Source organism: Phacochoerus africanus, chromosome 7 (genome assembly GCF_016906955.1).
Source record: "Phacochoerus africanus isolate WHEZ1 chromosome 7, ROS_Pafr_v1, whole genome shotgun sequence".
In the NCBI taxonomy this organism is placed as follows: Eukaryota; Metazoa; Chordata; class Mammalia; order Artiodactyla; family Suidae; genus Phacochoerus; species Phacochoerus africanus.
In genome coordinates, this window is record NC_062550.1 from 10,278,787 (window position 1) to 10,306,000 (window position 27,214).

General features: G+C 54.4%; 1 protein-coding gene across 1 annotated transcript; it reads left to right on the forward strand.

The window, feature by feature from the left end:
* Positions 1-2,293: 2,293 nt before the first annotated feature.
* MFNG (MFNG O-fucosylpeptide 3-beta-N-acetylglucosaminyltransferase) lies at positions 2,294-16,900 on the forward strand. Its single transcript, XM_047786343.1, has 8 exons — positions 2,294-2,787; positions 7,073-7,121; positions 7,516-7,618; positions 8,021-8,174; positions 10,212-10,297; positions 12,347-12,512; positions 13,903-13,988; positions 15,992-16,900. The coding sequence occupies exons 1-8, from the start codon at positions 2,530-2,532 to the stop codon at positions 16,056-16,058; spliced, it is 969 nt and encodes a 322-aa protein (XP_047642299.1). The 5' UTR covers positions 2,294-2,529; the 3' UTR covers positions 16,059-16,900.
* Positions 16,901-27,214: the final 10,314 nt, after the last annotated feature.

Consider the following 27,214-nt stretch of genomic DNA (forward strand, 5'->3'; position numbering starts at 1 on the left):
TGGACTTATGTCCCTGTGTGTTGTTCTTGGTCAGCCCTTGACTCTCCTTAGTCACAGTAAGGAACTTGGGCAGGCCCCTGGGAGGTTTTGGGGGAGTGGGCGTATTAGGTAGAGGGAACCTCAGGAGCAAAGGCTCAGAGGCAAAAAATGAGTTGAGTTTGGCCACCCAGGTAGTGGTAGGAAAGGAAGCTGGGAAGTCCAAGTCTGGGGGGTGGATGCTGCTTAAATTTGAGATCTGGCTCAGACACCATCTCCATGAAGCCTGCCTGATTGTTCCAGTCCTTAGGAATTCTCCGGACCATGCCATGCTCTCCCTTGTGCCATGATGGTGGGTCTCCGTGGGTGGCTGTGGGCTCTCTGGCCATGGAGACTGGGTCGTGCTCATCTGGGTAAACAAACCTCCCCACTTCCTTGCTGTGTGCCTGACCCCGTGCTTGGTCTATGGACACACGAGTCTGAAGATGCAGGAATGAAGTGGCTGGTCCCATGTTAGGTGCCCTTTCCAGAGGGTGGAAAATCCTACCAACCCTCGAATCTTCACCAAGTCTTTTTATATCTCTTAAATTTTTATTTATTTTATGGCTGTACCTGTGGCATATGGAAGTTCCCAGGCCAGGGCTTGAATCTGAGCTGCAACTGTGACCTACGCCAAATCCTACTCCTGAATAGACCAGAGCTGCTGCAGTCAGATTCTTAACCTATTGAGCCACAGTGGGAACTCTTCACCAAGTTTTTTTTTTTTTTTTTTCTTTTGATCCCCATTTTACAAATGAAAGTAAAGTTCAGAGAGGTGAGGTAACCTGCCCGGAGTCGCAGAGCTAGGGAGTGGCCCAGTCAGGATTTGAACCCTGGTCTGTGTGTCATGAAGCATAGGATCATCCCTTGGTGATGCCATCCTGAGAAGATGGGCTGTGAAGGGGCCTGGCACAGGGCTGGCCCACGGAAGGGTGATTCCGAGGGTGGGTTTTCCTTCTCCCTCCACACTGAAATGCAGGGTTGGGCCGCACCATTCACCAGCCATCTGGTACTTTTTTGTGTGTAATTAACACATGTGGATTGAGCTCCTACCATGTGCACTGTTCTAGGCACTGGGGATTCAGTGACTAAAAAGAAATCCCTGTCCTGATATTCTGTGGGGAAGACAGACAGTAAATGAGTGAAAGCTACCGGGTATTGGAAGATTAAAAGCGCACGGAGGGAACACAGCAGAAAAGGGGACCTGGGAAGTAGAGGCTGTTGCTGGGAAGGAGAGAGGAGAAGGGATTGCAGTTTAAATAAAGTGGCCCGGAAAGGCCTCACCAAGAGGACATGTGTGTGGACTTGAAGGAGGCGAGGGGGTGAGATGTGTGGCTCTCTAGGGAGAGGCCTAGGCAGGAACAGCATGTGCAAAGGTCCTGAGGTGGGTGTGTCTCCGAACTGGCCAGAAGCCCACTGGGTCTGAAGGAAGGGAGCAAGGGGAGGATAGTAGGAGGTGGGGTTGGAGGTAACAGGCCCCCTCTGCCACGGGGCCTATAGGCTGGTGTCTGACTTTTTGGCTTGTGTTCTGAGGGAGATGCCAGGGCAGGGGTCTGGTGGACGGGGGAGGACAAGAGGTGAGTGACCTATGAAACAGGACAGAAGTGGTAGCTAGAGAAGATCCTCTGTCCACTGGCGGCTGAGAGAGAGGCAGCAATAAAGACTGCTGGGCGACAGGAGTGCCGGGGGCCACAGCAGGACAGTCGCCCTCAGGGGCCTCCTGTGCCCCTTGAGGGGCAGAGACCTGGGCTCCACCTGGTTCTGCGGCCGAGCTGCTGGATCATCTCAGATCATGCTGAGCCTTATGTGCTCAGCCACGAACTGGAAACAACCATTCTAGTGCTGTCCTGAAGACCCAAGGAACTGAGCTAACTGCTGTGGGAGCCCCAGAGCCTGGAAGGCTTCCTGGAGGAGGGAACCCTGGAGCGAAGCCTTAAAGTCCAAATAGAATTAAGCCTGGTGGAGGGAACGTGTGTGAGGATGCAGGGGGTGGGGGGAGAGCATCCTGGAAGAGGAGCAGCAGGAGCAAGAGCTGGGCCCCGGGCCGCCAGAAGAGGGTATTGAATGAGCTGAGCCAAACGTCTCTGGGGAGTGGGAAGGCCGGAGGGCCCCTCTCTTCCATCCGGGCTTGGAGGGGTGGTGGTTGTCGGTCCCGCCCCCGCCCCTGCAGCAGCTGGCAGAGCCAGGGCTGTCCCTTCAGCGGATGCCTCTTTTTCAGCCACCTCTGGGCTCCCCTGGGCCGGCCCCGCCCCCGGGGCTGCGTGGGAGGCGGGGGCGGGACCAGGCGCCCCGGAGCCGCCGCCGGCTGGGCGGCCGCGGAGCAGGTGGAGGCTGGCAGCGGCCCGGCTGCCATGGCTCGGCCTCCGGGTGGAGAGCACCAGGTCCCACCTCTCCCCTCCTGGCCTGCCCGCCATGCCTGCCAGACCTTTGCCTTTGCAGGGGCTCCCGCCTGACCAGCCTCTCCTCCTCGTTTGCTAGGGATCTGGGGGCTGAGCCGTCTGGGGTCCTGGGCCAATGCAGTGCCGGCCCCTCCGGGGCCTGGCGGGAGCCCTCCTCACCCTTCTGTGCATGGGGCTCCTGTCCCTACGGTACCATTCCAGCCTGTCCTCGCAGGGGGTGCGGGAGACCCCCAGGCTGAGCCCGCCAAGCCCTCGGCCCCCTTCTGAGCTGCAGCTGCACGATGTTTTCATCGCCGTCAAGACAACGCGGGCCTTCCACCGCTCCCGCCTGGAGCTGCTGCTCGACACGTGGGTCTCCAGGATCAGGGAACAGGTGACACGCGGGCAACTGTGGGCTCCAGGAGTGGCCCCGGGTGTGAGGGACTCACAGAGACCTTTCCACCGAGCTGGGGTCCCTGGCGGCCTGGAGGGAGAAGCTGCTTGGCCACCTGCCTTGCCTGGGCTGTCTTCCTGCTGCTCCCCTTCCTCCCAGGATGCGGGGCTGCTGCGGCCCTGACTGTGCCCCTCGCTGGCCCCGGAGCCAGATGCTCCTTGGGCCCACTGCTGTTTCTTTCTGGGTGGAGGCTGGGCTCCCTGGTTCCCACGTGTCCCTTCTTGGAGGGGTCCCTCTATTGGCTGGTGGTTCTGGCCCAGCCTGGCTTAGGGGCGATAGTGGGTGTCAGGCAGCTGTGGCAGAGGCTTCTGAGAGGTCCCGACTCTGACACGTGCCCGGGCCATGTTGCCTCCAGATGAGCCCTGGGTGCTGTGCTTCTGCCTTGGCCATGAGGGTGGAGCACAGGGGCTGAGCCACCGAGGAGGGGACAGTCTAGGTGCAGCCTGTTTGAGAAGAGAGGTGAGCAGGGCATCTTTTAGAATTCCTGAGTTCCCTGCCCCCACACCTCTGCTGCCCAGGATGTGCCCAGGCGGTGGCACCTCACCTCCTGTGCTCCATTTCCTGTGGGGCAGTTTCCGAGGGAGGGCGTGTGCTCCGATGCTGGTGGCGAGGCAGTGGTGGGCAAGAGGATGGAGCAGAGGCCTGCCCGGCAAGGGGGACTGCGTGTGTGTGTGTGTGTGTGTGTGTGTGTGTGCGCGCACACGCGCGCGCGTGCTCACATGCAGAGAGCCAGAGTATTAGTGTTGGACATACAATGACAAGGGGCGTGCATGTGACAGGAGTGCGTGGCTTATGTCTTTCTGGGGAGGCAGCTCTGTCAACCTGAGTCCCTTCTGGCTCTTCCCCTTCGCCCACCCAGTGTCCCCCTCAAGCAAAGCCAGTGATTTGGGGGTGCTGGGGAGCCATCTCTTGGGGAGGTGGAGGGGCAGAGTCACACAGATGCGCATGCGTGTACACACACACACATACACACACACACACACACACCCCCCGTGTCCCCACTTTGGCAGCTGGCTCAGAAGGAGGAAGTGACTGAGCCTTTGGAGGAGGCTGGGGGCTCCTGGAGACCAAGGAGGAGGGGGAGGTGGTGCCTGGAGGAGGCCAGGGCCCCCTGGGGAGGGAACAGCCCTGCTCTGATTTCCTGGCCCAAAGTCCTAGCACCCTGGATTAACCCTCTCCTTGCCGGGTCCCCAGCACCCCAGGCTCTTCCCTGGGGCTCCACGCCGCTTCTCCTCTTGGGGCGATTCTGGTTCCGCTTGCGGAAGCTGCTGAGCCCGGCCCTCCCCACAGACCTTCCTGTTTATGGTGCCGCGTTGTGTGTACCCGGGAGCATGGCCTCACGTGGTCTGAGGCCCTTTCCTGTCCTGTCGTGATCACCCTGGTGGTGCCCCGGCTCTGGATGGGGGAACCGAGGCTGAAAGGAGGAAGTGCTTTGCCGGCGTCACCTGAAGGCCTCCTGCTCTACCGAGACCCAGGGTCCCAGAGTTGCCTCATCACTTGTGCCTCCGGCCTGGGGGTCTGGGCCCAGCAGGATCAGGATGGCGGAGGAGCAGCAAGCTGCTCAATCCCAGATGCTACGCAGGCGGCCTCAGGGGAGTCCCTGCCAGCTGCTCAGCATCGAAGGGACAGCGTATCAGGTGCATCGTCTATTTAACCCTCACAACGACCCGAGTGCTGGGTACGGATATTCCCATTTTACGGATGAGGACACTAGCAAGGTTAAACAGAAGTGGATGAGCTCACTCAACTGCACACTCCCGCTCCCCGCCCCTGCCCCTGCCGCAAGGGGCAGAGTCTCGAGATCTTGTCTCTGAAGGCAGAGTTGAGAAAGGGAAGAGGAGTTCCCTTCATGGCTCACGAACGCGACTAGGATCCATGAGGGGGTGGGTTCGATCCCTGACCTCGCTCAGGGGGTTAAGGATCCAGCATTGCCATGAATTGTGGTGTAGGTCGCAGATGCGGCTTGGATCCCTCATGGCTGTGGCTGTGGTGTGGGTTGGCAGCTATAGTTCCGATTTGACTCCTAGCCTGGGAACTTCCATATGCCACGGATGCAGCCCTAAAAAGAAAAAAATAGATTAAATGTAAAAAAAAAGGGGGGGGGGAGATACTCAAACAGAGGAAAAGGAGAGGAGACAGGGGACCCCCTATCACCATGCATCTGGCCCCCCTTGGTCTCCACCCTTTGGCTCGTCTCTCCCTGTGACCTTGGCCAAGGCCTTTCCCCCTTCAGCCCTGTTGCCTCATCTGTAGGGAGGGTCTCGGAGCCTCTCTCAGCTCTGCCATCCGGAGCGGGGCCGAGCTGGTTAACTCCAGGGCTGGGCACCCGCCCCAGCTGGTTAAGGGCAGCCGGGTGGCAGGTGGGCCTTTGTGGCAATGGGCTGGGGCTCATGGGAGGCCTTTGTCCCAGGCAAAGGGGGTGGGCTTGGGGGAGGCACGTTTTGTGATCCAGGGGAGCCTTTCTCTTCTTCCCTGCAGTCCTCGAGGGCGGGGGGAGAGCAGCAAGGGCCCCTCCTCTCCCCTCCCCTGCAGCAGATGGCCCCCAGCCACCCCCTCCCCTGACCCCAGCAGGCTGTCTGTCTCTTTGTTTCCCTGCAAAGTTTTAACCATTGTCGGGGGGCCTCCTTAAACAAATCAAATGCAACCCTCCGCTCAGAGGAAACTCTGCCCATCGCTCTGTGCCAACCTCAGGATTCCGGGGGACCACCAGCCTCATGCGTCCTTCCCAGCCCCCAGGCCCTGCTGGGGGACCCCTCCTTGCCCCCTCCCCCCACCACTGATTCATTCACAGGCATTCCCTGGCCCATTTGGCCCAGGATCCCAACTTGAGAGAGTTCCACTATCTGGTGGCTCTTTGGTGGCAAAAGTTTGCCAGGGAGAAGGGCAAGAAAGGTCTGACTTAAGGCTCCCTCGGGGGGCTATGTTGAAAACAGACTTGGGGTGGGGCGGGCAGCACTCGGAGAGCAGGGCGAAGGTGACTGCAGCAAAGGGGCCGGGGGGGGGGATGAGGGTGGGCTGGACCAGGGCTGGCCGTGAGGGCTGGGAGAGGAGTTGCACTCCAGGTAGTTTGAAAGCTGCGTGGACAGAAGTTGCTGACAGACCGGATATGGGTGTGAGAGAAAGAGAGGAGGCACGGTGACTCCAAGGCGGGCATCCCAGCAAGATGGAGAAGAGTGCGTGGCACCCAGGTCCGGGGGCGCTTGGGTGATCAGTGTTCACATGCTGAGTCTGAGGCCCCCGGGGAAGAAGTCTGGCTGCTGTGGGAGCTGAACGCAGGGAGAGGTCCAGGTCCGTGGGTTCAAATCTTGCCAAGTGCACAGCCCTGGTCCATCGCTTAGCCACCATTTTGCCACTTGTGAAGGGGATGGATCATAACACCTGTGTGGTGGCTTATTGAAGTCTGGGGGGACCAGGCAGGCGACAGCTGTGGGTGGGGTGCCTCTCCAACCTGGGAGGTGCATAAGGGCCCCTGACACTTGCACAGGGAATTTGTGCGACTGTGAAAGTCGGGACCATCTCCCTAAGCGGTTCGCTGCCCTGGAGTGGGTCTGTCTCCTGACCAAGTGTTTGGGGTTGTGTATGTGTGATTGTGGGGGGGGGGGGCAAGTGGTACTATATAATGTGTGTGTTGGGGAGGCTTGTCTTTTTCGGTCCGCATCTGCGGCATATGGAGGTTCCCAGGCTAGGGGTCGAATCGGAGCTGCAGCTGCCAGCCACAGCCACAGCCACAGCCACAGCAATGCCAGACCCAAGCTGTGTCTGCAGCCTATGCCACAGCTCTCAGCAACACGGGATCCTTAACCCACTGAGCAAGGCCAGGGATCAAACCAGCATCCTCGTGGATACTAGTCGGGTTCATTACCACTGAGGCACAACGGAGCTCCAAGTGCGTGTGTGTATTTGAACAAAGTGTGATTCTGCCAAGGGTGTGTGAGTCTGGCTGGTCTGTTAAGCGGCTGAGTGTGAGACCCTGAAGGGGCTAGTGTACACGCTGAAGTTGTGTGTCTACAAAAACTGGGTTGTGTGTGTTGTATTGGGCCGGGTCGGGAAGCCGAGAAAGTCCTGTGGTCCTAAAGCAGTGTGTGACTCTGAGAGGGGTGTGTGTACGTATGGAGGACAGAAGTCAGCTGTGTATGTGTCGCACTGAACTTGGCTGTGATGGGCTGTAGGCTGGCCTGGGACACCCCTTGCCCGACCCCAGCCCTGACTCCTTTCTCCTTCCTAGACTTTCATCTTCACCGACAGCCTGGATAAAGGCCTCCGGGAAAGACTGGGTAACTCTGGGGGGGGGAGCCCGTGGTGGTTGTCAGGGAAAGCTGGGGTGGCTGTCCCCTGGCCTGGGGAGTCCCCAGGGAAACTTTGGCAGATGGGGATGCCCCCTTTGCCCAGGAGGGGAGCAGTCTTCTTCCCTGGAGAGGGGTATGGGTGTGTGGACGGGCTGTGCTGGACAAGGCTCTGAAGACCTGGGTCCCAGCCCGGCCTCCTGTCCATTAGCTCTGGGGTCCTGGACACCTCAGCCCTCCCTGACCTCAGTTTTCCTGTGTGTCAAATGGGAGTGGCCAGACCGCTCCAGGCTTTCTGAGGCCCTGCCTTGCTCTGCATTCTCGCCCGCGCAGGGCTGTGGGGAGGAGCTGGCCAGGGGCCCCTGACTTATCCTCGCTTCTCCAGGGTCCCACCTCGTGGTCACCAACTGCTCCGCAGAGCACAGCCACCCAGCCCTGTCCTGCAAGATGGCTGCTGAGTTTGATGCCTTCTTGGCCAGCGGGCTGAGGTGAGTTCACCTTGGTCTCTGGGGGCAGGTGTGAAATTTGCCTCAGGTCAGTTCCTAAACAGGGCTCTGGGTCAGAAAAGCCAAGTCCTCTGGGTTCTGTGAATGCAGTCCTGTAGGGCCTGCTGGGGTCTGTGCAGACCATCTGGGTTCAAATCCTGCCGTTCACTGCCTGTGCGACCTTGGACAGGTGTCTTCACCTTCCTGAGCCTTGGTCTCCACCTGTGAAGTGGGCACAGCTTCCTCTTGACCTGACACGAGATGCTGCCTGGCACAGAGCAGGTGCCTTAAATATTAGCCGCCCCCACTCCTTGACTGTTGACTGATTATGGGGTGCAGGGGAGTCTGGCTGGCAGCCCCTTGGGAACCTCTTGAAAGCTCACTGTCCCCATTCCATCCCCACAGGTGGTTCTGCCACGTGGACGACGACAACTACCTGAACCCGAAGGCGCTGCTGAAGCTGCTAAAAGCCTTCCCGCACACCAGGGATGTCTACGTGGGCCGGCCCAGCCTGAACCGGCCTATCCACGCCTCTGAGCCGCAGCCGCGCAACCGCACGGTGGGTGCCTCCCCTGCCGCCTCCTTCATGCACTGGCCGCTGGTCCAGGGAGGCGGGGCCTCGAGGGGGCGGGGCCTCGAGGGGCGGGGCCTCGAGGGGCGGGGCTGTGAAGGGGTCCAGCGGGTGTACTGGGTTTCTGATTTGTCCGCATCCCTGTGCGTTTAGGCAGGGGGCTTCGCCTCTGTCTTCAGTCTCCTACTTTATGGAATGGGGAGATTGAGATGATGCCGGTAAGGCACAGAGACTGGCGCTTAGTAGGACCTCAGCTCTTCTTCGTCCCCGTCCCCATCCCCAGTGAGCGTGGGGGTGAGCTGAGGCTTCCACTGCAGGGCTCCTAACCACCTGGTGTCACCATGCAGTTGTGCAGGTTGTTAAAATGCTGAATCTGCTGGGCCAGGTGGTAATTTGCCTGGGGCCCCTCCACCCTCCCCTCCCAGGCACCCCTTTTCTCTCCAGAAGTCACTAGCCAGCAACTGAGGAGTTGACACCTGGCATAACAGGGTCCCCGGCACCAGCTTCAGCTCCAGACGTGAATGAGCAGATTTAGGTCGCCAGATTTAGAAAACAAATAAGCAAAAGACCAGAATGCCCTTTTAGTTTGACTTTCAGAGAAATAATGAAAATGTTTTAGTCTAAATATGTTGCATGGTTTTCTCCTGCCCCCCAGAACCCACTAGGATTCTGGTGTTCGGGTAGCCTAGACCCCTCGGGCTCTGTTGGCTCCCCTGAACAGGCAAACCAGGGTCCCCCTCTCTAGAGGCAGGGCCTGGCGCAGGAGCTGGGCTCGCTGTGGGGCTGTCGCCTTCCTGGGGTCACCATCTGTTTCACTAGGGAAACCAAGAGCAGGAAACATAAAACCTTAATTATCTGCAGCTAATCAGCCTCTGAGCTCTAATTAAATCCTCCTGGGCCCTGGGGGTGTGTGTGTGAGCGAGCTGATTCCAGGTGAGGCTGGGGTGTGTGTGTGTGTGTCCCCGAGGTGTCCCCCCAGGCTCCCACACCACTTCACTCCCGGCCTAGGGGTTGACAGCTCTGCTCTGGAACCTAAAAAGAAAACAAAAAAGAAAGAAAGAAAGAAAAAGAGATATCAAGGGGCTTGCAGGCCCCAGGGATTCACTGGCCTGTCTGCCCTTCTCTCTTTACTCCGTGAGAGGGCTCATTCCCAGGAGGTGGGAGTGGTGAGGCCAGTGCATGTGGCCTGGTGTAAATGGCATCAGAATTATATTTACTGGTGACCCTGTAAAAGCATGTTTTCCTCACAGCATATAGACCTCAGGGAAGGACTCTGATTGGCTAGCCCAAGTCACGTGCCTGCAGCTGAGCCAATCACTGGGTTAAGAGGTGTGGTCTTGGGATCCATGATTCCTGGGGCACCTACTTGCCTCTGTGACCTGTGAGAGCAGGTGCCTCCTTGAACCATGGGGGGAGGTAGAGTCTTTTTTCTGGGGATGGGGTAAGGTGTACTGGGTGGCCAAACATGGTACACGTCCTCTTGAACTGAAATCCAGCCAGGTTGGGGTCTAATTGGTGTCTCCATCATTTTTTTTTTTTTTTTTCTGCTCTCAAGAACACTAGTACCCCACCTGGTACTGAGGGCTTCCACTCTTTCCACGACCTACACTGCAGCTTTTGGCAATGCCGGGGATCGAACCCGAATCCTCACGGATGTTAGTCCAGTTCTTAACGTGCTGAGCCACAATGGGAACTCTTCTCTATCTTTCTTTTTTTCTTTTTCTTTTTGTCTTTTTAGGGCTGTACCTGCGCCATATGGAAGTTCCCAGGCTATACCACAGCCACAGCAACATGGATCTGAGCCATGTTTTCAACCTACACCACATCTCACGGGCAATACCAGATACTTTACCCACTGATCGAGGCCCAGGATCAATCCTGCATCCTCATGGATACTAGTCAGGCTCATTACCGCTGGGCCATGATGGAAACTTCTCCATCATTCTTAATTAAAGGGATGGCCTGGCTGTTGACCTCACCCCCAGATTCACCCTGAACTTTGGCCCTCCCCACCTCTCTCCCCAGAGGCTGGTACAGTTCTGGTTCGCCACTGGAGGCGCCGGCTTCTGCATCAACCGCAAACTGGCTTTGAAGATGGCCCCGTGGGCCAGGTAAGCAGAGACCAATAGACAGGTGGGGAGGTTGGAGGATGCGGGATCAGGTGGTAGCTGGCGCGTGTATGCGAGGCCTTTGCAGCAGGAAAGGCTTGAGAGCAAGCTCAGGAGAAACTACCTCTTGTGGCAGCTGCATCAGAGTTACACAGTGGTGAGCAAGCCACCTGCCACCTTGCCCTTGGGGGTACACCACCTCGGGCACTCTGCCACACTCAGGCAACTGTGTCATCTTTAGGAGCCTCAGTACGCCCATCTGTAAAATGGACCTGATAACACAATGGCCAGTGGTTGTAAGGGTTAAATGAGAAGGACTTCCCAGCAGACATTTGTTCCTATTTTCAGCCCTTTTCTGACCAGTCACTGCCACTGGGGAGGTGAAGGCCAAGTGTCAGGGGCACTTGGGAGGGAATAGGACCTTCTGCTTGGGGGCTGGAGGGAAGGCTTCCTGGAAGGGGTGGCATTTGAGCTGGGGTGGTCCTAGAGGGCCCCAGACTTGGGGGGATCATGGAAAGCGTGGAAGCCCAGGTCGGGGGTACTATTATTCTAGAGGGGATGTGGCAAAGGTCTAGCCTCCCGAGGTCTGCCGGGCAAGCTATTACTTTTGTTAACAGCTGTCACTGTCACTACCTTGAATTGAAGGTTGACTCCGAGCCAGGCCTGTGCTTTGCTAAGAGTGTCACAGTCCCCAGGGAGGAAGGGGTGTTGACCTTATTTCTCCTTGGCCGAGGAAACTGAGGTTCCGAGGGGTTAAGCAAGGGATTGGTTCAAGGTCAGCCAGGTCTGAGGTCACTCAGGTCCAAGGGTTGCATGCTTTGCCACCACCCCCGCCTGCCCTACCCTGCCCTGGCTGAGAGGGGTCCTCTGGGGGCCAGATGGCCCCTGACTGAGAGCAGGAATGCTGTCCTCGGGCCTGTCGACAGCAGGTGTGCACACGTGACCAGGAGAGCTCTTGCTCACCTCTGTGCTCCATTCGTGCGAGTTAGGAAAAGGCCTCCTGCTCTGGACAGGTGCGGCGCCCGGGCATGGCCTGAGGCGGGGAGGGGAGGCTGGCTTTCTGCATCCACTTGGCCCCTTGGTCGGGGGTCCCAGCCTGGCCCCCCAGGGTGTTCAAGGGGTATGTTGTCAGGAGATGTGCCTGCCTGGAACTCCGCTCCTCCTTCCACCAGCCCTCTCACCCCACCCCTCATTTGGCACCTGGCTGGCTCCAGCTCATCCTATAAGACTCCGTGAAAAAAGTGCCACTGCCACGATTAAATAAAAAGCAAAACAAAAGACGGCCACCTCCTCTGGGACTTTGCCTTGCCCTCCCCAGGCCTCGTGCTTCCCTCTGACTTAGCTCCAGTCCGCCTCTGAAATGACCTGCTCCTCTGTCTCCCTCCAGAATGAGGGTGACTGCTGAGGGCAGGAAGCATTTCTTTCTCATCTCTGTGTCCTCAGCCTCTGTGTCATAGTAGCTGGCACAGGGGGTGCTCAAACTCAAGAGGGAATGAATGGGAGTTCCCAGTGTGGCTCATGGGTTAAGAGCCCGATTAGTATCCATTAGGATGAGGCTTTGATCCCTGGTCTCGCTCAGTGGGTTAAGGATCCAGCGTTGCTTTGAGCAGGCAATGTAGGTCGCAGATGCTGCTCAGATCCCGCGCTGCTGTGGCTGTGGTGTAGGCTGGCAGCTGCAATTCCAATTTGACCCCTGGCCTGGGAACTTCCATATGCCATGGCTGCAGCCCTAAAAAGACCAAAAAAAAAAAAAAAAAAGAATGAATGAATGAAAAGAGAGAGAGAAGGAAAGGATACCTTTAGAAAGGGCTTCGTCTCCATTCCTCCACTTAATCCTCACAACCAGCCCTGGGAGGGCAGGGCCATTATCACGCCCATTTTACAGAAGAGGAAACAGGCTTTCCGAAGGTTTGTGACTTGCACGAGGCCACGTGGGAGGCAGACGCTAGAGCCGAGCCCTGCTCTCCCCGCTGGCCCTGGGCAGCGGGGGAAGAGTCTTCTGGGAGGTGTGGAGGGCCTGGGCCGGTGCCCACAGCATGGTCTGTCCCTCAGTGGCCCCCGCTTCGTGGACACATCTGCCCTCATCCGGCTGCCTGACGACTGTACCGTGGGCTACATCGTCGAATGCAAGCTGGGGGGCCACCTGCAGCCCAGCCCCCTCTTCCACTCCCACCTGGAGACCCTGCAGCTGCTGGGGGCTGCCCAGCTCCCGGAGCAGGTGAGCACTGGGGGAGGTGTACGTGTGGGCTCTTCCCTATTGATGGGGAAACTGAAGTCCCGGGTGACAAAGGACCCCCCCCTTCAGGGCACACAGTGGCTCGGTGCTCTCCACCTCTAATCTTCAAGGGCTGGCATATGTGATGCTCAAATTCTTTGATCTGGTTCCCAAGCGCCAGCTGGAGGGACCTGCCCAGAGGAGATGAGACTCCTCTTGAGGTTCAGACCACACAGTTAGTTCCCTGCCTGCTCATGCCTTCTCTCCTCTCTTCACCCTTCCGTCCTCCCCACATCCCTCCAACAGCGCCACATCTGCCCTTTTCTTTTCTATGGCTGCCCCGTGGCATATAGAGTTCCTGAGCTAGGGATCAGATCCGAGCTGCAGTTGCAACCTATACCGCAGCTGGGGCAACACCGGATCCTTAACCCTCTGTGCCGGGCCAGGAATCGAACCTGCGTCCTGGTGCTGCAGAGATGTCACAGATCCCATTGCGCGGCAGCAGGAACTCTGACTCGCCCTTTACCACTTTGCTTATGGGCAGCCCCCTCCTTCAAAGCTCACCTGTCTGGAAGTTCCCGTTGTGGCTCAGCAGCAACTAGCCTGACTAGTATCCATGAGGATGTGGGTTCGATCCCTGGCCCTGCTCAGTAGGTTAAGGATTTGGCATTGCCATGAGCTGTGACGTAGGTCACAGACTGGCCTTGGATCCCGTGTAGCTATGGCTGTGGTGTAGGCCAGTAGCCGTAGCTCCGATTTGACTCCTAGATTGGCAACTTCCATATGCCGCAAGTGTGGCCCTAAAAAGCAAAGAAAACCCCCCAAACGAAAAACGCACTCACCTGTCCACTGCTCTATTGCTTTTCCTTCTCATCCGATGTTCCTGGGAAGACCTGGGTCTTCAGCAGGAACACTCAAGTGTAATGTCGGGTGGGGGTGGGGAGTGGGGGCCCGCCCCGTCGGGGCCCCTCCCCCACCTGGCAGGTAGTGACTGCTGAGGTCCAATTGGTGCTCCTGTCTCATGGGGAGGAGAGGGACTGCCAGGGTCCTACACTGGGTCTCAGGAAACCTCCGTCCAGCGTGCGACTTACGGGGAAGGCGCCTTCCTCTCTTGAGCCTCAGATTCCCGATCTGAAGATGACGGAATCGTTCCGGCCACCCAGACGAACTGGACTCTTGGGGCTCAAGTGGGATTCTGGGAAAATGGAGTGGGCGGGCTCCTGTGCGGGAACCCTCATTGCTAGTGGTGGAATTTCAGGTGCACAGGCAGCCTTTCTGTGCCCCTCAAAATGCCTGTGTGCCTTCTCTGTTTCTGCCAAGATGCTGCCCCCTTGTGGGGTCCCCAGTGGGATGCCCCCAACCTTCACTCTCTTCTCCGCTTCTCTTGGTGCAGGTCACCCTCAGCTATGGCGTCTTTGAGGGGAAACTCAACGTCATTAAGCTCCATGGCCCCTTCTCCCCTGAGGAGGACCCCTCCAGGTGGGTCAGGGAGCTGAAACGGGGGGATGGGAGGGGAGGGGCCTGAGTTTGGACATCCGAAGATGGGGGAGCTGGAAGTGGAGGAGTGGCGTTCAGTCCCCTCTTGGTCACTGGCTTGCTGTGTGACCTAGGGCAGGTACCTTGCCCTCTCTGCACCTTAGTTGTCCCATTTGTAACACAAGGAGGCTGGGCATCACAGCTCCGAAGGGCTTTCCCAGACCTAATTCTCTGGGATGCTTCAGGAGCCCCTGAGAGACTGAGCTGTCTTCCCTGATGAATGGAGATGCTTCCTGGAGGAAACTCAGGCACTCAGGGAATTAAAAAAAATCTTTCTGGAGATCCCATTGTGGCTCAGTGGCAACAAACCCAACTAGTATCCATGAGGACGCAGGTTTGAGCCTCAGCCCCACTCAGTGGGTTAGGGATCCGGCATTGCTGTGAGCTGGTGGTGTAGGTCACAGACCCAGCTCGGATCCCGCGTGGCTGTGGCTGTGGTGTAGGTTGCAGACGTGGCTTGGATCTGGTGTTGCTGTGGCTGTGGTGTAGGCTGGCAGCTGCAGCTCTGATTCCACCCCTAGCCTGGGAACTTCCATAGGCTGTGGGTGTGGCGCTAAAAAGACAGAGACAAAAAAACCAAAAAACTTTCTTAGGCTCTTTGTTCCTTTGGTGATGCTTTTTTTGGGTAGAGAGCTGGATGGGGGGCTAAAATGCCACCTGGGCACCTTGTAATTCTGCCCCCAAAACTGGCCCCCGGGGGATTAGGGCTATTCTGCTCGGCCCCCTCCGTCCCAACCCCTGCCCAGATTGCTTAGAGCCTGTGACACAGCCTGTGACTTACTGTGGCAGGGGAACAAGACCTGCTCAAGGAAGCAAAAGAAGCCAGTGGGGCTGGAATGTGGGAGAAGAAAGGCGAGTGGCCTCAAATTCACTTGGGGAGGTGGCAGAGGACACCCCCCCAACCACCTCCATGCCCCTTGTAGGCTCTGTCTGGACTTTGGATTTATCAGAAGTGTGTAACCCTTAGGGGAGCCAGCACTCCTGTCCCTCGAGCTCGGAAGAGCTGTCTGTCTGTCTATCCCAAGGCCACTGGGCCAGGGCTGTGTTGAACAAATTGGACATTACAAGGAGACAGAATTTGGCTTAATATAGGGGGGAAAACAGTTCAAATTTCCAAAAGGAAAGGAGCTGCCTTTTAATGGAGTGAGCTCCCCCTCAGTGGAGGTATGCAAGCTACAGCTGTACTGTTAAGAGCTTTAAGAATTGGTGCTAAATTCTCTCAAAGCCGGAAGATTCTAGAATGCAAAGGTTCCTGCCTAATGGAGCTGGAGCCCACTGGGAACTCAGATATGTGTGGTCAGATGGTGTGACCTCAGCTGAGGTCTCTTTGTGGTTTCTGTGGCTTTTTTTATTTGTTAATTTGGCCGCACCCGCGGCATGTGGAAGTTCCCGTGCCAGAGATTGAACCCATGTCACCGTTGCAAACTGTGTCGCAGCTGTGGCAATGCCAGATCCTTAACCCACTGTGCTCCATGGGAACTTCCTCTCTGGCTTCTAAAATCTGTATAAACTAGTGGTTCTCACCTCGGGGCCCTTTTGCACGGCCCGCCCAACCCTGGTCAAGGAACAATTGACAACACGTGGGGACATTTTTTTGGCTGCGCCCATGTCATGTGGAAGTTCCTGGGCCAGGGGCTGAACCCGAGTCATAGCAGCGACCTAAGCTGATGCAGTGGCAACACTGGATCCTTAACCCACTGTACCACCAGGGAACTCCATGTGGGGACATTTTTGATTGTTAAGACTTCGGGCGATGCTACTGGTGTCTAATGGGTAGAATTCAGAGATGTTGCTAAACTCCTTACAGTGCACAGGACAGCCCATGCCCCCAACAAAGAATTATCTGCCCTGGGTGGAAAAACCCTGCCCCAAACCATCTCGGCGACGCGGGCTTTCCTAGGTGCCCATGGAGGTGACCATCTTGTCTGTTTCTGGTCTCACCACAGGTTTCGCTCCCTCCACTGTCTCCTCTACCCGGAAACTCCCTGGTGCCCACAGCTGGTGGCCCGATGAACCCTGATCCGCTGGGTGAAGGTTGAGCAGAGGCATCTGGTTGTCCTTTGTCGCCCAGGCAGCCTGTCTGTGGCAGGTCCTTTGGGGTGGATGCTCCCTGGCAGGGCCCCTGAGTGGTGGGCAAGCCCAGGATTGGATGGTGGCTGGTGGGGAACGCGTCCCAAGCCCTCAGGAGGTGGCTCGGAACAGCCCAGGGCCAGGTGCACCGGGTGAGGGCCAGGGAGGCCTCAGGGGCTGGGCGGAATTCAACAAGGGTGGGGGTTCTTGAGCTGCTCAGGCTCAGGAGTCCTAACCTTCCAGAGAATTACATGGGCTTCTGGGTGTGGTCCTAGTCCCTGCCCTCAGCTCTGGTCTCTCGGGTTAAGCACTGGGCCCCCCACTCCTGGCTTCCTTGGCTGGATCCCATCCACTGAGGGATCCCACCGAGGGGTCAGTTGGAATAATGGCAGAATCCAGGGTCTGCGGCTGACCAGTCTCCAGTCCCTGCTCCCGGTCTGATTTTGTGGGGAGCATCAGCATGCCCAGTCCTAGATGATGGAGCAGAATGGGTCCCAGCCAATCACGATAGTCCTTTTGCTCACTTTCCCAGCTTCCCTTGCTCTCAGGGGCTACCACATGGCCCAGCTCTGGCCAGAGGCAGAGCTCTATCTGTTAGTGTGAACTAAGCAAAGCCAACAGAGAGGCTTCTTGGGAAGCTCTTGCAGCCCCACACCCTATCTTCCCTCTGTGTCTGGATCTAGGGCAGCCACCTTGCTCCCATGAAGTCAAGGTCAAGACAGTCATCCATGGCTGTCCTTTCCAACCTCTGGTTCTGTAAGAATATTAAACCCTTATTTGTTTAAGTCTCTCTCCATTTGGTTGTCTGTTACATGCAGCCAGAGTCGTTCCTGACCAGGGCAGGGTCTTTGATCGGTCTGTCTCTGTGGTGTTGAGTTGGGTTCCTGAGCTAGACAGCCCTGCTCTGCCCTTGCTGACTGTGGCCTTGGGGAATCCACTTGGTCTCTCTGCTCTGTTTGCCCATGTTATAGATGAGAAAAGGAATCTCTCCTTCACGGGTGGAAACGACGCGGGGTTTGTAAAGGGTACAGCACAGAGCCTGGCACGGAGAAATGAATGGTTTGATGGATGGGGGTGTTAGTAACGCGTGCTGTGTCATGGTGTGTAGGGCGTGTGTGAATGTGCATGGGTGTGTGTGTGCCATGCCCCTTTCTCTGCTTGTCTCTGCACAAGGACGTATGTGGAGTGTATGGCTGTGTTTGTGTCACGCTTCTGTGTGTATGATGCACACGAGTGTGAATATGTGCATGCCACGAGCTGCGGCTTGCTGGGGGTGATTCCTCCTTTTATCTGCCCTCGTGGCCTGGGGTCGGGTGGCCAGAACATCAGGCGAGGCAGACTGGAGCTCAGGGATTCAGCCTCTGGTCTCAGATAAAGGGGCACTTTGACGGCCCAGGGAGAGCTAATTAAATATAAGCACCCTGAGAATTTCACATCCCAAAGAGGTTGCGTGAATGGATGAAAGTGATTGCGGTAAAATTTCAGGCCTGGTGGTGCCTGGGGGGAGGGAGAGGGAGGGGAGGTGTCTTCTCTCTGCCCGCATCATGCCCAGTGATGCTGGAAAGTTGGGGTCACACTGGGGCTCGGGGCTGGAAGGAGGAGGGAGGAGAGGTCCCGAGGGGCTCTGACCCAGGCAGCCAGGGCTGGGGGCTCCTTTGGAGCAGGTGCTCCAGCCTTGGAGGATCTTGTCTCTGCGGCAACTGGGCCGATGGAACCTGAGCGCCGGAGCCTTAGTGCCTTCTTTTCCAAGGAGGAGCCTGAGCAGAGGGGCCACCCCGTGCTGGTCAGGTAGGGAGCTTCCTTTCTTTCCGGGCTGACCTCATGCTGGGTTTGTGGGATGGGAGCCCAGTGGGGCGGCCCCTGGGCCCGTAGCCCAGTGGGATGATGGCATGCTGGCTCCACAGCCCTGTCCTCTCCCCCGGCTGGCCTGCTTTTAGAAGCAGCAGCAGATTTGCGGGTTGTTCCCAGATCCAGAGGGTCGGGTGGAGGGAACAGGACTCAGGCCATCTGCTGCCTCCATTGTCCCAGAATAGCTATAGGGCGGGGCGGGGGTGGGAGCAGAGTCAGCAAGGATCAGAATAGGGACGGAGGATGGAGGGAGCCCGGCTTTAACCCTTTGTGGGTCTGTGTGGGAGGGTGCGAAGCTGCCTGTCGGCTGCGCTCAGATGACCCGGGTGGGCCCCACCAGCCGGGATTGGGAGCGTGGAGGGCAAGGTTAGACACCCTGTCTTGGCCTTGCTGTGCCCCTTGGGCAAGTGTTATTCCCATTTTACAGGTTAGGGACCTGAGGCACAGAGAGGGGGAAGACCCTTGGTCCAGGTCACAAGGCTTTTAGGTGCCATGGCCAAGGTTGGAGGCTCCACGTGGTCCTCTCAGTGTGGGTCAACCCTGGAGGGCTGGAGGGCCTCCTTAGGCCTGGGCTCTCCCCTCCTTGCCACTTCTGCCTCTATGCCCTTGAGCAGGGGACATCACCCTTCACTCACCTCACCTGTAAAGTAGGCACGATGCCTTCCACACTGCCTGCAGGTGCGGTTTGGGGCTGCTGCACAGAAAGCTTCTGGGGCAGGTAGTTGCTTAATCCATGCCCTCCCCGCCCTCCCTGAGCTCAGTGTTCTGGCTGTAAAAGGAATGGCCATCACCTCCGCTCTGCCGTCAGGTCTGGGCCTTGGTCAGTCTCTCCTGCGTTACCAGAGCAGCCTCCTTGCTGGCCTCCCTGCAGGCCCCGCAACCTTGCCTGCTGATGCTGGGCACTCTTGCCTCCTCGTTACTGCTGGGGGCAGCTTCTTTGCCTGCCTCAGTTCTTCCCCCATCCCTGGAATGCTCCCCCATCTCTGCACGGTGGAATTGCTCTTGTCAGGCTCCAGTGCCCCCGCTAGGGAGGCTCTCCTAGGTCACCCATCACAAAGTGGCTGCCTGACTGCCGTCATCACACTCTGGGCTACATCTCGACATGACTCTAAATCTCCCAGACACGTCTCGTGTTGGCGCCCCCTGCTTGCTCTGGTGGTTGTGGTTTGCCCCCATCTGATCATTGGCTCTGTGATCCCAGGGTTGGTGTGGGTTTTTGCTCCCTGCTGTCTATAGTAGATGCTTAACCAATATTTGTGGGATGAGTAGGAAAAAAATGGGTGAATGGGTTTCTCAGAGCTCTTCCAGCTCTGTCAGTTTTAAGATTCTACAATAGCTGCTAAAACCCCCTGGGGGTTGGAGGACAAGGTGACAGGGAATCTTTATGATTGAGGGATCAGGCTGGTCACACTGTTTATTTTTAGTATCACATAAAACAGGGGAAATCTGGTCTTAAGTGCTCCTGCTGTGATTCAGTAGGAAGGACACAGCTCCACCCAGGAAGTCTGCCTGCCAGAATAATTGGTCCTATGCAGATCGGCCCTCTGGATCTAAACGTGTTTCCAGTTATCAGGGGGGTGGCGACAGAGCCGTCTGTTACATGACACGATGAGGGCTCGACCCACCAAATCAACAGTGAAGGCAGTTGTACAGGACGAAGGACCTGGCTTCCTCGACAAGTAAAATGGCATAAAAAGGGAAGGGAGGAGGGAATATTAGAGATTAAATGAGATTGAAGAGGCATGGCAACAAAATGCAGTGCGGGGACCTTGTTTAGATCCTGGTTTGAATAAATGCACCCTAAGAAGACATTTTTGAAAAAAACAGGAGGACATTTGGGGAGTTCCCATTGTGCCGCAGTGGAAACGAATCCGACTAGGAACCATGAGGTTGCGGGTTCAACCCCTGGCTTTGCTCAGTGGGTTAAGGATCTGGCGTTGCCATGAGCGGTGGTGTAGGTTGCAGATGTGGCTCGGATCCTGAGCTGCTGTGGCTGTGGCTGTGGCGTAGGCCGGCGGCTGCAGCTCCATTTGGACCCCTAGCCTGGAACTTCCATATGCCTTGGGCGTGGCCCTAAAAAGCAAAAAAATTAAAAAAAAAATGAGGACATTTGAGTGTGGACTTTGTATGAGATGGTATTAAGAAATGGTTAATTTCTATTAGGTGTGGTGATGAGGTTACTTTTTCAGAAATGTCCTAGTATGTGAGAGAGACACTCTGGAATATATGTGGGTGCAGTGATACACTGCCTGGAATTTTCTTTAAAGAGCTTCTTAGGGGGGAGGAGTGAAAGAAGGATGTTAAAACGAGGGGTGGTGGAGGAAGCGGAGTGATGGGCACAGGAGGCTTTGTTGTGTCAGTCCCTTTACTTTGGTGTGTGTTTGAAAATTTCCATAATTACAAGTAAAATTAAATAAGAGGGCCTCTGGATATTCCATTTGGCTGGCTGTGGCCCTCCCCGTCCCCTTTCTGCCTCCCCTGTGCCCTCCTCCATGCCCCACATTCAGGCCCAGCTCACATCTGTTCTCATCAGACCCTGCTCTCCTCACTCTACTCCTGTTCTCCCCAAACACCCGGAGAAAGGAGAGGCAGACCTTGACCGGAAGCTGGCCTCTGCCTGATTTGCATGTTGCCTCTTTCCTGGTTTCCCCGAAGCCCATCCTGATTTCTCTAGGTTCTGAGCATGTGTCCCCCCTGCTTGGTAACCCAGCAGCACTTTGCTTGGGCACAGTCCCTGGGCAGATTCCTTTGCCCCCTTAACCCTGCTCCTAGTCATCCATCAAATAAGAGTTTACTGCTCAGCTCCTGCGGGGGGTGGTGGTGGTGGGGACGTGGGGATGTTGTTGTGTTAAAGGCTACACGGAGGAGTCAGGTGCAAGCCCTACCCTCCATAGGGAGCTCAAATTCCAGCTGGGGCAGTACTGAAAACATGGCATATCCTGTAATGGATGATGAAATGTGACCATGGGGCGGAAGAAGGGAGGACTGAATTCTAGGGGGTATGAGGGGCAGCAGGACTTGGGAAGGAAGATCTGGGTCTTGAGCCATGGGGAGGTCAGAAGGGACAGAGTGTATCCTCTACTGCCTTGCAGAGAGGTCTCGGGAGACTCTAAGGAAAGATAAATGCTGGTTATGGTTATATAACTAACATTTATCATGTGCCTACTTATCTCACCTTGCAGGATAAAGGGGAGGTATGTAGCTGGCACAGTGTCCACATAAAACAGAAGGGGTTGCCCCCCTCCTTTCTGCCCTACGCCTCTTCTTGAATGACTTTGTAGATTTTCCCCAGAGCAGAGACCCCGCTCGATGCTTCTCTGTGCCCCAAAGTATTTGGCGCAGTGCTGGGCACACAGCAGGCCCTTCATGAAGACCCGTGACTTTTGAGGTGAGTGAGTCCACCTCAGGCTAGTCCCAAGCTGGCTGTATTAGCATCACTTGGTATAAACAGATTCCAAGGCCCCATCTTAGATCCTCAGAACCCATGTCTCCAAAGAAGGGGCCAGGAAATCTCTATTTTTGGCAGGTTCCCGAGGGGATCTAAGTGGATGCTGGGTTAGAGAACGAGGTGGGATTGGAGATGAATTCAGCACCATGGACAGACCCCTCCCCCTCCCCCCCCCCCGCCCCCGCCGGTTCCTCTACTGTCCTTCCAGGGACTTGCTAGGGCAAGAACATTCTACATGTCCTCGGGTATGCAAGGAGAGTTCATGGTCTAACCCTGACAGAGGCTGTGAGACACCTGTGGCCTTGGCCCTCATGTGACACAGCCCTCGTCTGTGCTTCAGGAGCGAGTTTCAGGGTGGGCGCTGGTCCTGCTGGGAGACAGCTCTGACTGCACAGGGAGAGGCCTGATAATAAATATCCCTTCCATTGCCTTTATAAGTTATAAGTGACTCCCATACTGTGCAAGCAGCAAAGCATGAAGCCTGAGCCAGTGGGAACAAATTAATCCCCCAAACGTGGTTTGAGCACCTACTGTGTTCAAGAGCTGTGCTGGCAGCCAGGGGGTACCTGGGGATGAGTGAGATACAGCTGCCACCCCGGGGAGCCCAACAGCTTGTCAAATACGGTTCATTGATTGTTGGAAAGGAGTGCGACCTTGCAGATAACCAGACTCAGAGTCAGCGAGTGCGCTTACTGGGGAGGCAGCCAGAGGAGTGGAGAGAACAGACGTGCAGCAGAAGAGGCCTGGCCCTGGCACCGACTAGCTGTATGGCCTTGTGCCTGATGTTTAGCTTTCAGAACCCGTTTCCTAATCTGAGAAATGCCAGTGACCATATCCTCCCATCCCCTGGGGCATTTGTAAGCAAAGTGCCCACTCAGCCCGGTGCTAGGGATGTGGGCCCACACCATTCATTTATTCCGAGACTCCCCATTTATGCCAGGCCTGGTGGCAGTTAAGGTGAGCAAGGTGGGTGAGAGCTGGCATGCAGAGATCTTTTGGGGCCAGGGCAATCATTCTCTCTCTCTCTCTCTCTTTTTTTTTTTTTTGGCTTTTTAGGGCTGCACCCACGGCATATGGAAGTTCCCAGGCTAGAGGCTGAATTGGAGCTGCAGCCTCTGGCCTACGCCACAACCACAGCCGCCTCTGCGACCTACCCCACAGCTCTTGGCAACATCGGATCCTGAACCCACTGAGCGAGGCCGAGGATCAAACTCGCGTTCTCATGGATACTAGTCGGGTTCATTACTGCTGAGACACAATGGCAACTCCAAGGGCAGGCATCCTCCTGCCCACCAGCCTCCCTTGCAGCGAGAGGGTGGCCGTGTGGCTGAGTCCAGGCTGATGGATGTGCCCCACTTGCAGGCCTGGCCCATATAACCTGTCCCCATGAGATGATTGCTCTCTGTCCTCATTGCTGAGCTGGTTGGAAGAAACTTTGGGTTACAGGAGCCTAAGATGGGAGGAACCCCGGTCCCAGAATCTCTTTGTGGAAGTCTGTCCACTGAACAACTGCACTGAATTGGTAGAAGAACCGGAAACAAACTAGTGTTGAGCCCCTGGTTTGGGGGTGTTTGTTACAGCACTTAGCCAACGCTGACGCGTACAGGGAGATACAACCAACCAACAGGTAAACAAATAAGCAGGAGTTCTAGAAACTGATGGAGACAATAGGGAACTTTTGGAGCACATACAATGGATTTTTGTTCAATTCTTCTTCTTCTTCTTTTTTTTTTTTTTTTGTCTTTTTAGGGCTGCACCCTCGGCATATGGAGGTTCCCAGGCTAGGGGTTGAATCGGTGCTGTAGCCACCGGCCTACGCCACGGTCACAGCCACAGCAACACCAACACCAGATCTGAGCCATGTCAGCGACCTACACCACAGCTCACAGCAACGCCAGATCCTTAACCCACTGAGCGAGGCCAGGGATCGAACCTGTGTCTTCATGGATGCTAGTCAGATGCGTTGCCACTGAGCCACAATGGGACCTCCGTTAAATTCTTCTAAGCTTCACGAATAAACCTTTAGCTCCTCAATGGTCCTGATCTGAAATTCTCTAGCTTTGGCTGTCTAACTTGCTTCTCAAGGCTCCTGAAATCCCATCTTGCGTGATATATGCCACGCATAACTCCACCTTCTGGATTTTATTTCAAAGACCTGCTGACCAAGTTGGTCTTCAGTTTGGCCCTGCTGGGCCAGACACCTGTCCCTTCCTGCTACGTAGCTCCAGTGACTTTTTGCTTTCTTGCCCATACCTTGGCTTTCTGTGCAAAGAGCCTCCAGATGGACCCAGGTTCCCTTCTCTCAAGCTCCTTGACCCCCTCCCCCCAGCTTTGTTCAGTATTCAGGTGAAAAGTACATCTGCACCTTTAATGACTTTAGAGAGGCAGGGTACAGACCGTGAGAGTGAAAACATCCAATTTACCAGTTGGTTTGCAAGAGACATTTATGTAGTCCCAATCTGTTTCATTTGTATCTGATTATTCTAAAATGAAATTGAAATAAATTCTAATACATAAGTAATAGGTTTACTGTTCCATTTACCCATTGCTGCATAACAAACTATCCCAAAGCCTAGTGGCTTAAACCAGTGACACCACTTATTCTGCTCATGAATCTGTGATTTGGGCAGGGCTTGGTGGGACAGCTTGTCTCTGCTCCGTTTGATGTCAGCTGAGGCAGCTCTGGCCGGGGTCAGGATCATCTGAAGACTCCCACGAGTCGGTCGCCTGGGTGGGGAGAACTCAAATTGCTGCTGTCACTGTCTCTGTGCAGTCTCTCTCGTCCAGTGTTGCAGGGTGGCTGGATTTCTTCCGTGCTGGCTCAGGGCTCCCAGCCAAGAGAGCTAGGTTGCTTCTTAGGAGCTGGCTTAGGAAGTCAGGCAGCATCAACCAAGGCCATGTCAAAGAGAAGGGATTTAGACTCCCCACCCTTGCCTTATAAATTACATTATTAATTTTAAAAATTGCATTTATATATAACATAAAATTTGCCATTTTAACCATTTTAAGTGTACCTTGGTGGCACGAATCACATTCACAGTGTTGTGCAACTGCCACCAACACTTTTTCATAATGGTTGAGCATAAGGTTTTCAAGGCTTATCTATGTTGTAACATGTATCAGAACTCCACTCTTCTTCATGGCTGCATACTATTCCATTTATGTATCTGTCACATCTTGTTTATCCATTCATCCATCCATGGACACTTGGGTTGCTTCCATCTTTTGACTATTGTGAGTAATGTTGCTATGAGCATGAGTATACAAATATCTATATCCCTGCTTTCAATTCTTTTGGGAATATACCCAGGAGTGCAATTGCTGAATCACACAGTAATTCTTTTTCTTTCTCTTTAGGGCTACATCTGTGGCATATGGAAGTTCCCAGGCTGGGGGTGGAATTGGAGCTGCAGCTTCCAGCCTACACCACAGCCACAGCCACACCAGATCTGAGCAATGGTGGCAATGCCAGATTCTTAATCCACTGAATGAGGCGAGGGATCAAACCTGCATCCTCATGGATATTAGTTGGGTTCTTAACTTGCTGAGCCACAACGTGAACTCCTCATATGGTGGTGATTCTATGTAAGTTTTTTTTTTTTTTCTTGAGGGACCAGCATAGTATTTTCCACGGAAGCGGCACCATTTTGCATTCCCACCCTAATGCACAAGTGTCCGAATTTCTCCACATCCTCACCAGCACTTGTTTTCTGTTTTGTTTTGGTGATGGGTGTGAAGTGATACCTCACTGTGGTTTTGCTTTACATTTCCCTAAGAGGGATTTTGAGCATCTTTTCACGTGTTTTATTGGCCATCTTTATATCTTCTTTGGAGAAATGTCTTTTCAAGCCCTTTGCTCAGTTTTTAACTGAGTTGTTGTTTTGTTGTTGATGAGCCCTCATTCTTTTTTTTTTTTTTTACAGCCATGTAGTATTTGAAAGAAGAATTGTACAGTTCTTTTCCTAACCAGTCTTCTTCTTCTTCTTTTTTAAGGCTGCACCTACAACATATGGAGGTTCTGGGTCACGGCAATGCCAGATCCTTAACCCACTAATGGAGGCCAGGGATCGAACCTGCAACCTCATGGTTCCTAGTCGAATTCGTTTCCGCTGTGCCACAAAGGGAACTCCCTAACCAGTCTTCTATTGATGGATATTTAGGTTGTTTCAAATCATATGCTGTCCAAGCAATGCAACAACAAATTTTCTGGTACACATCTTATTATGCTCATGTATGAGTATATTGGAAAATAAATTCCTAGCAGTGGGATCAGTGAATTAAAGAGAAGGTGCATTTATCACTTAAGCAGATACTGTTCAATTGCCCTTGAGAGAGGATGTACTGATTTATATTCCTTGTAGCTGCGTAAGAGAGCAAGGCGCAGCTTTAAAACTAACACATATGTTTTCAGCATTGTGCCAAAGATTTCTTCTTCCTTAGGGATGCTAATCTGACGTTTCCTAATACCGATTAAAACGTTGGTCTAAGACTGCCCTCTATTAAGGGATTTGCAACTTAATTGCATTTGTTCATAAAATGGAATTACTATCGAATAACTTGCCATCAACAGAACTAAGTTTTGACCCCCTGCTATGACAAATCTATTCATGTTTTGTGTTTTAAAAATCCATGGAGGAGTTTCCTGGTGGGCTAACAGTTAAGGATTTGGTGTTTTCATTGCTGCGGCTTATGGTCGCTGCTGTGGCTCAGGTTCGATCCCTGGCCCGGGAACTTCTGCATGCCATGGATGTGGCCAAAAAAATCCATTCCAAGTGAAATGGATAGTAATCAAGTGCTACTTGAATACTATTAAAATGATTTAAAAAAAATCAGACTCAATCTCAATGTGTACGCCCATCTCTCCAAATAGGATAAAATTTATTTTCATCGATTTTTTCCCCCAGTGGTATAGCCACGAAAATTCATGACTGAAAACTCTTTCCTGTTATCAGTGACATCTAACAAGATAATGGGACCACTCACACATCAGCTGTTCACTCAGCGTGCACTTTCTAGACTCTGCGTGGATTTAGAAGCAAACAGCGTCTCTTTCCAAAGCCAACAGCAAACCCCTCACTTCTCCATCTTTTAATTAAGAAGGTAACTGAAAGTGGTTGTGAGCAAGCCAGGATCCAATTACAACAGATAAACAGATTGTAGCCACATTAACCACTTTATATTAATATATGTTCATAATTAATTAGACACTGTTTTCCAGAAGAAGGGTTTTTTTTTTTTTTTTTTTTTTTTTTTAGGAGAGAAAATATCCGAAAATGAAGAACTGTCTTGTCAGTCAGCTCAGGATAGCAAATTGTATATGCTCTGTATTGCAAATAATGTAATATTTATATTGACTGGTTAGAAAGACATATGCCAAATAAAACAGGATGTAAATAAATGAGAAATAATTCGTATGCTGAAGCCATAGTAAATACTACGGCTTTAACATATTAACACACGAACTTTTTACTACGTGTCCATGTAGAAGCTGGTTGACATAAATAATAGCTCAGTCCTCTTGCCTTGCGTGATAGTTTTGGGTTCATATCTCATCCAGCAAAGGCATCCCAGGTCACCTCCCCTAATGACAGTTTCACTATCTCAAATGGCATCGAAGCATGCTGCTCCTTGTAAGTCACCCAAATTGGTGCTTCGTGCCTTTCTGCCCCCCCCCCCCGGGAGCTGTCTAAGACACACTGGCTTCTTCCTCAGCCCCCTGAGATTCAGAACACATACCTGCCCAGAGATGTATATTTTTTAAAACTCCCCAGGTGATTTCAGCAGACAGCTAAGTTTGGGACTG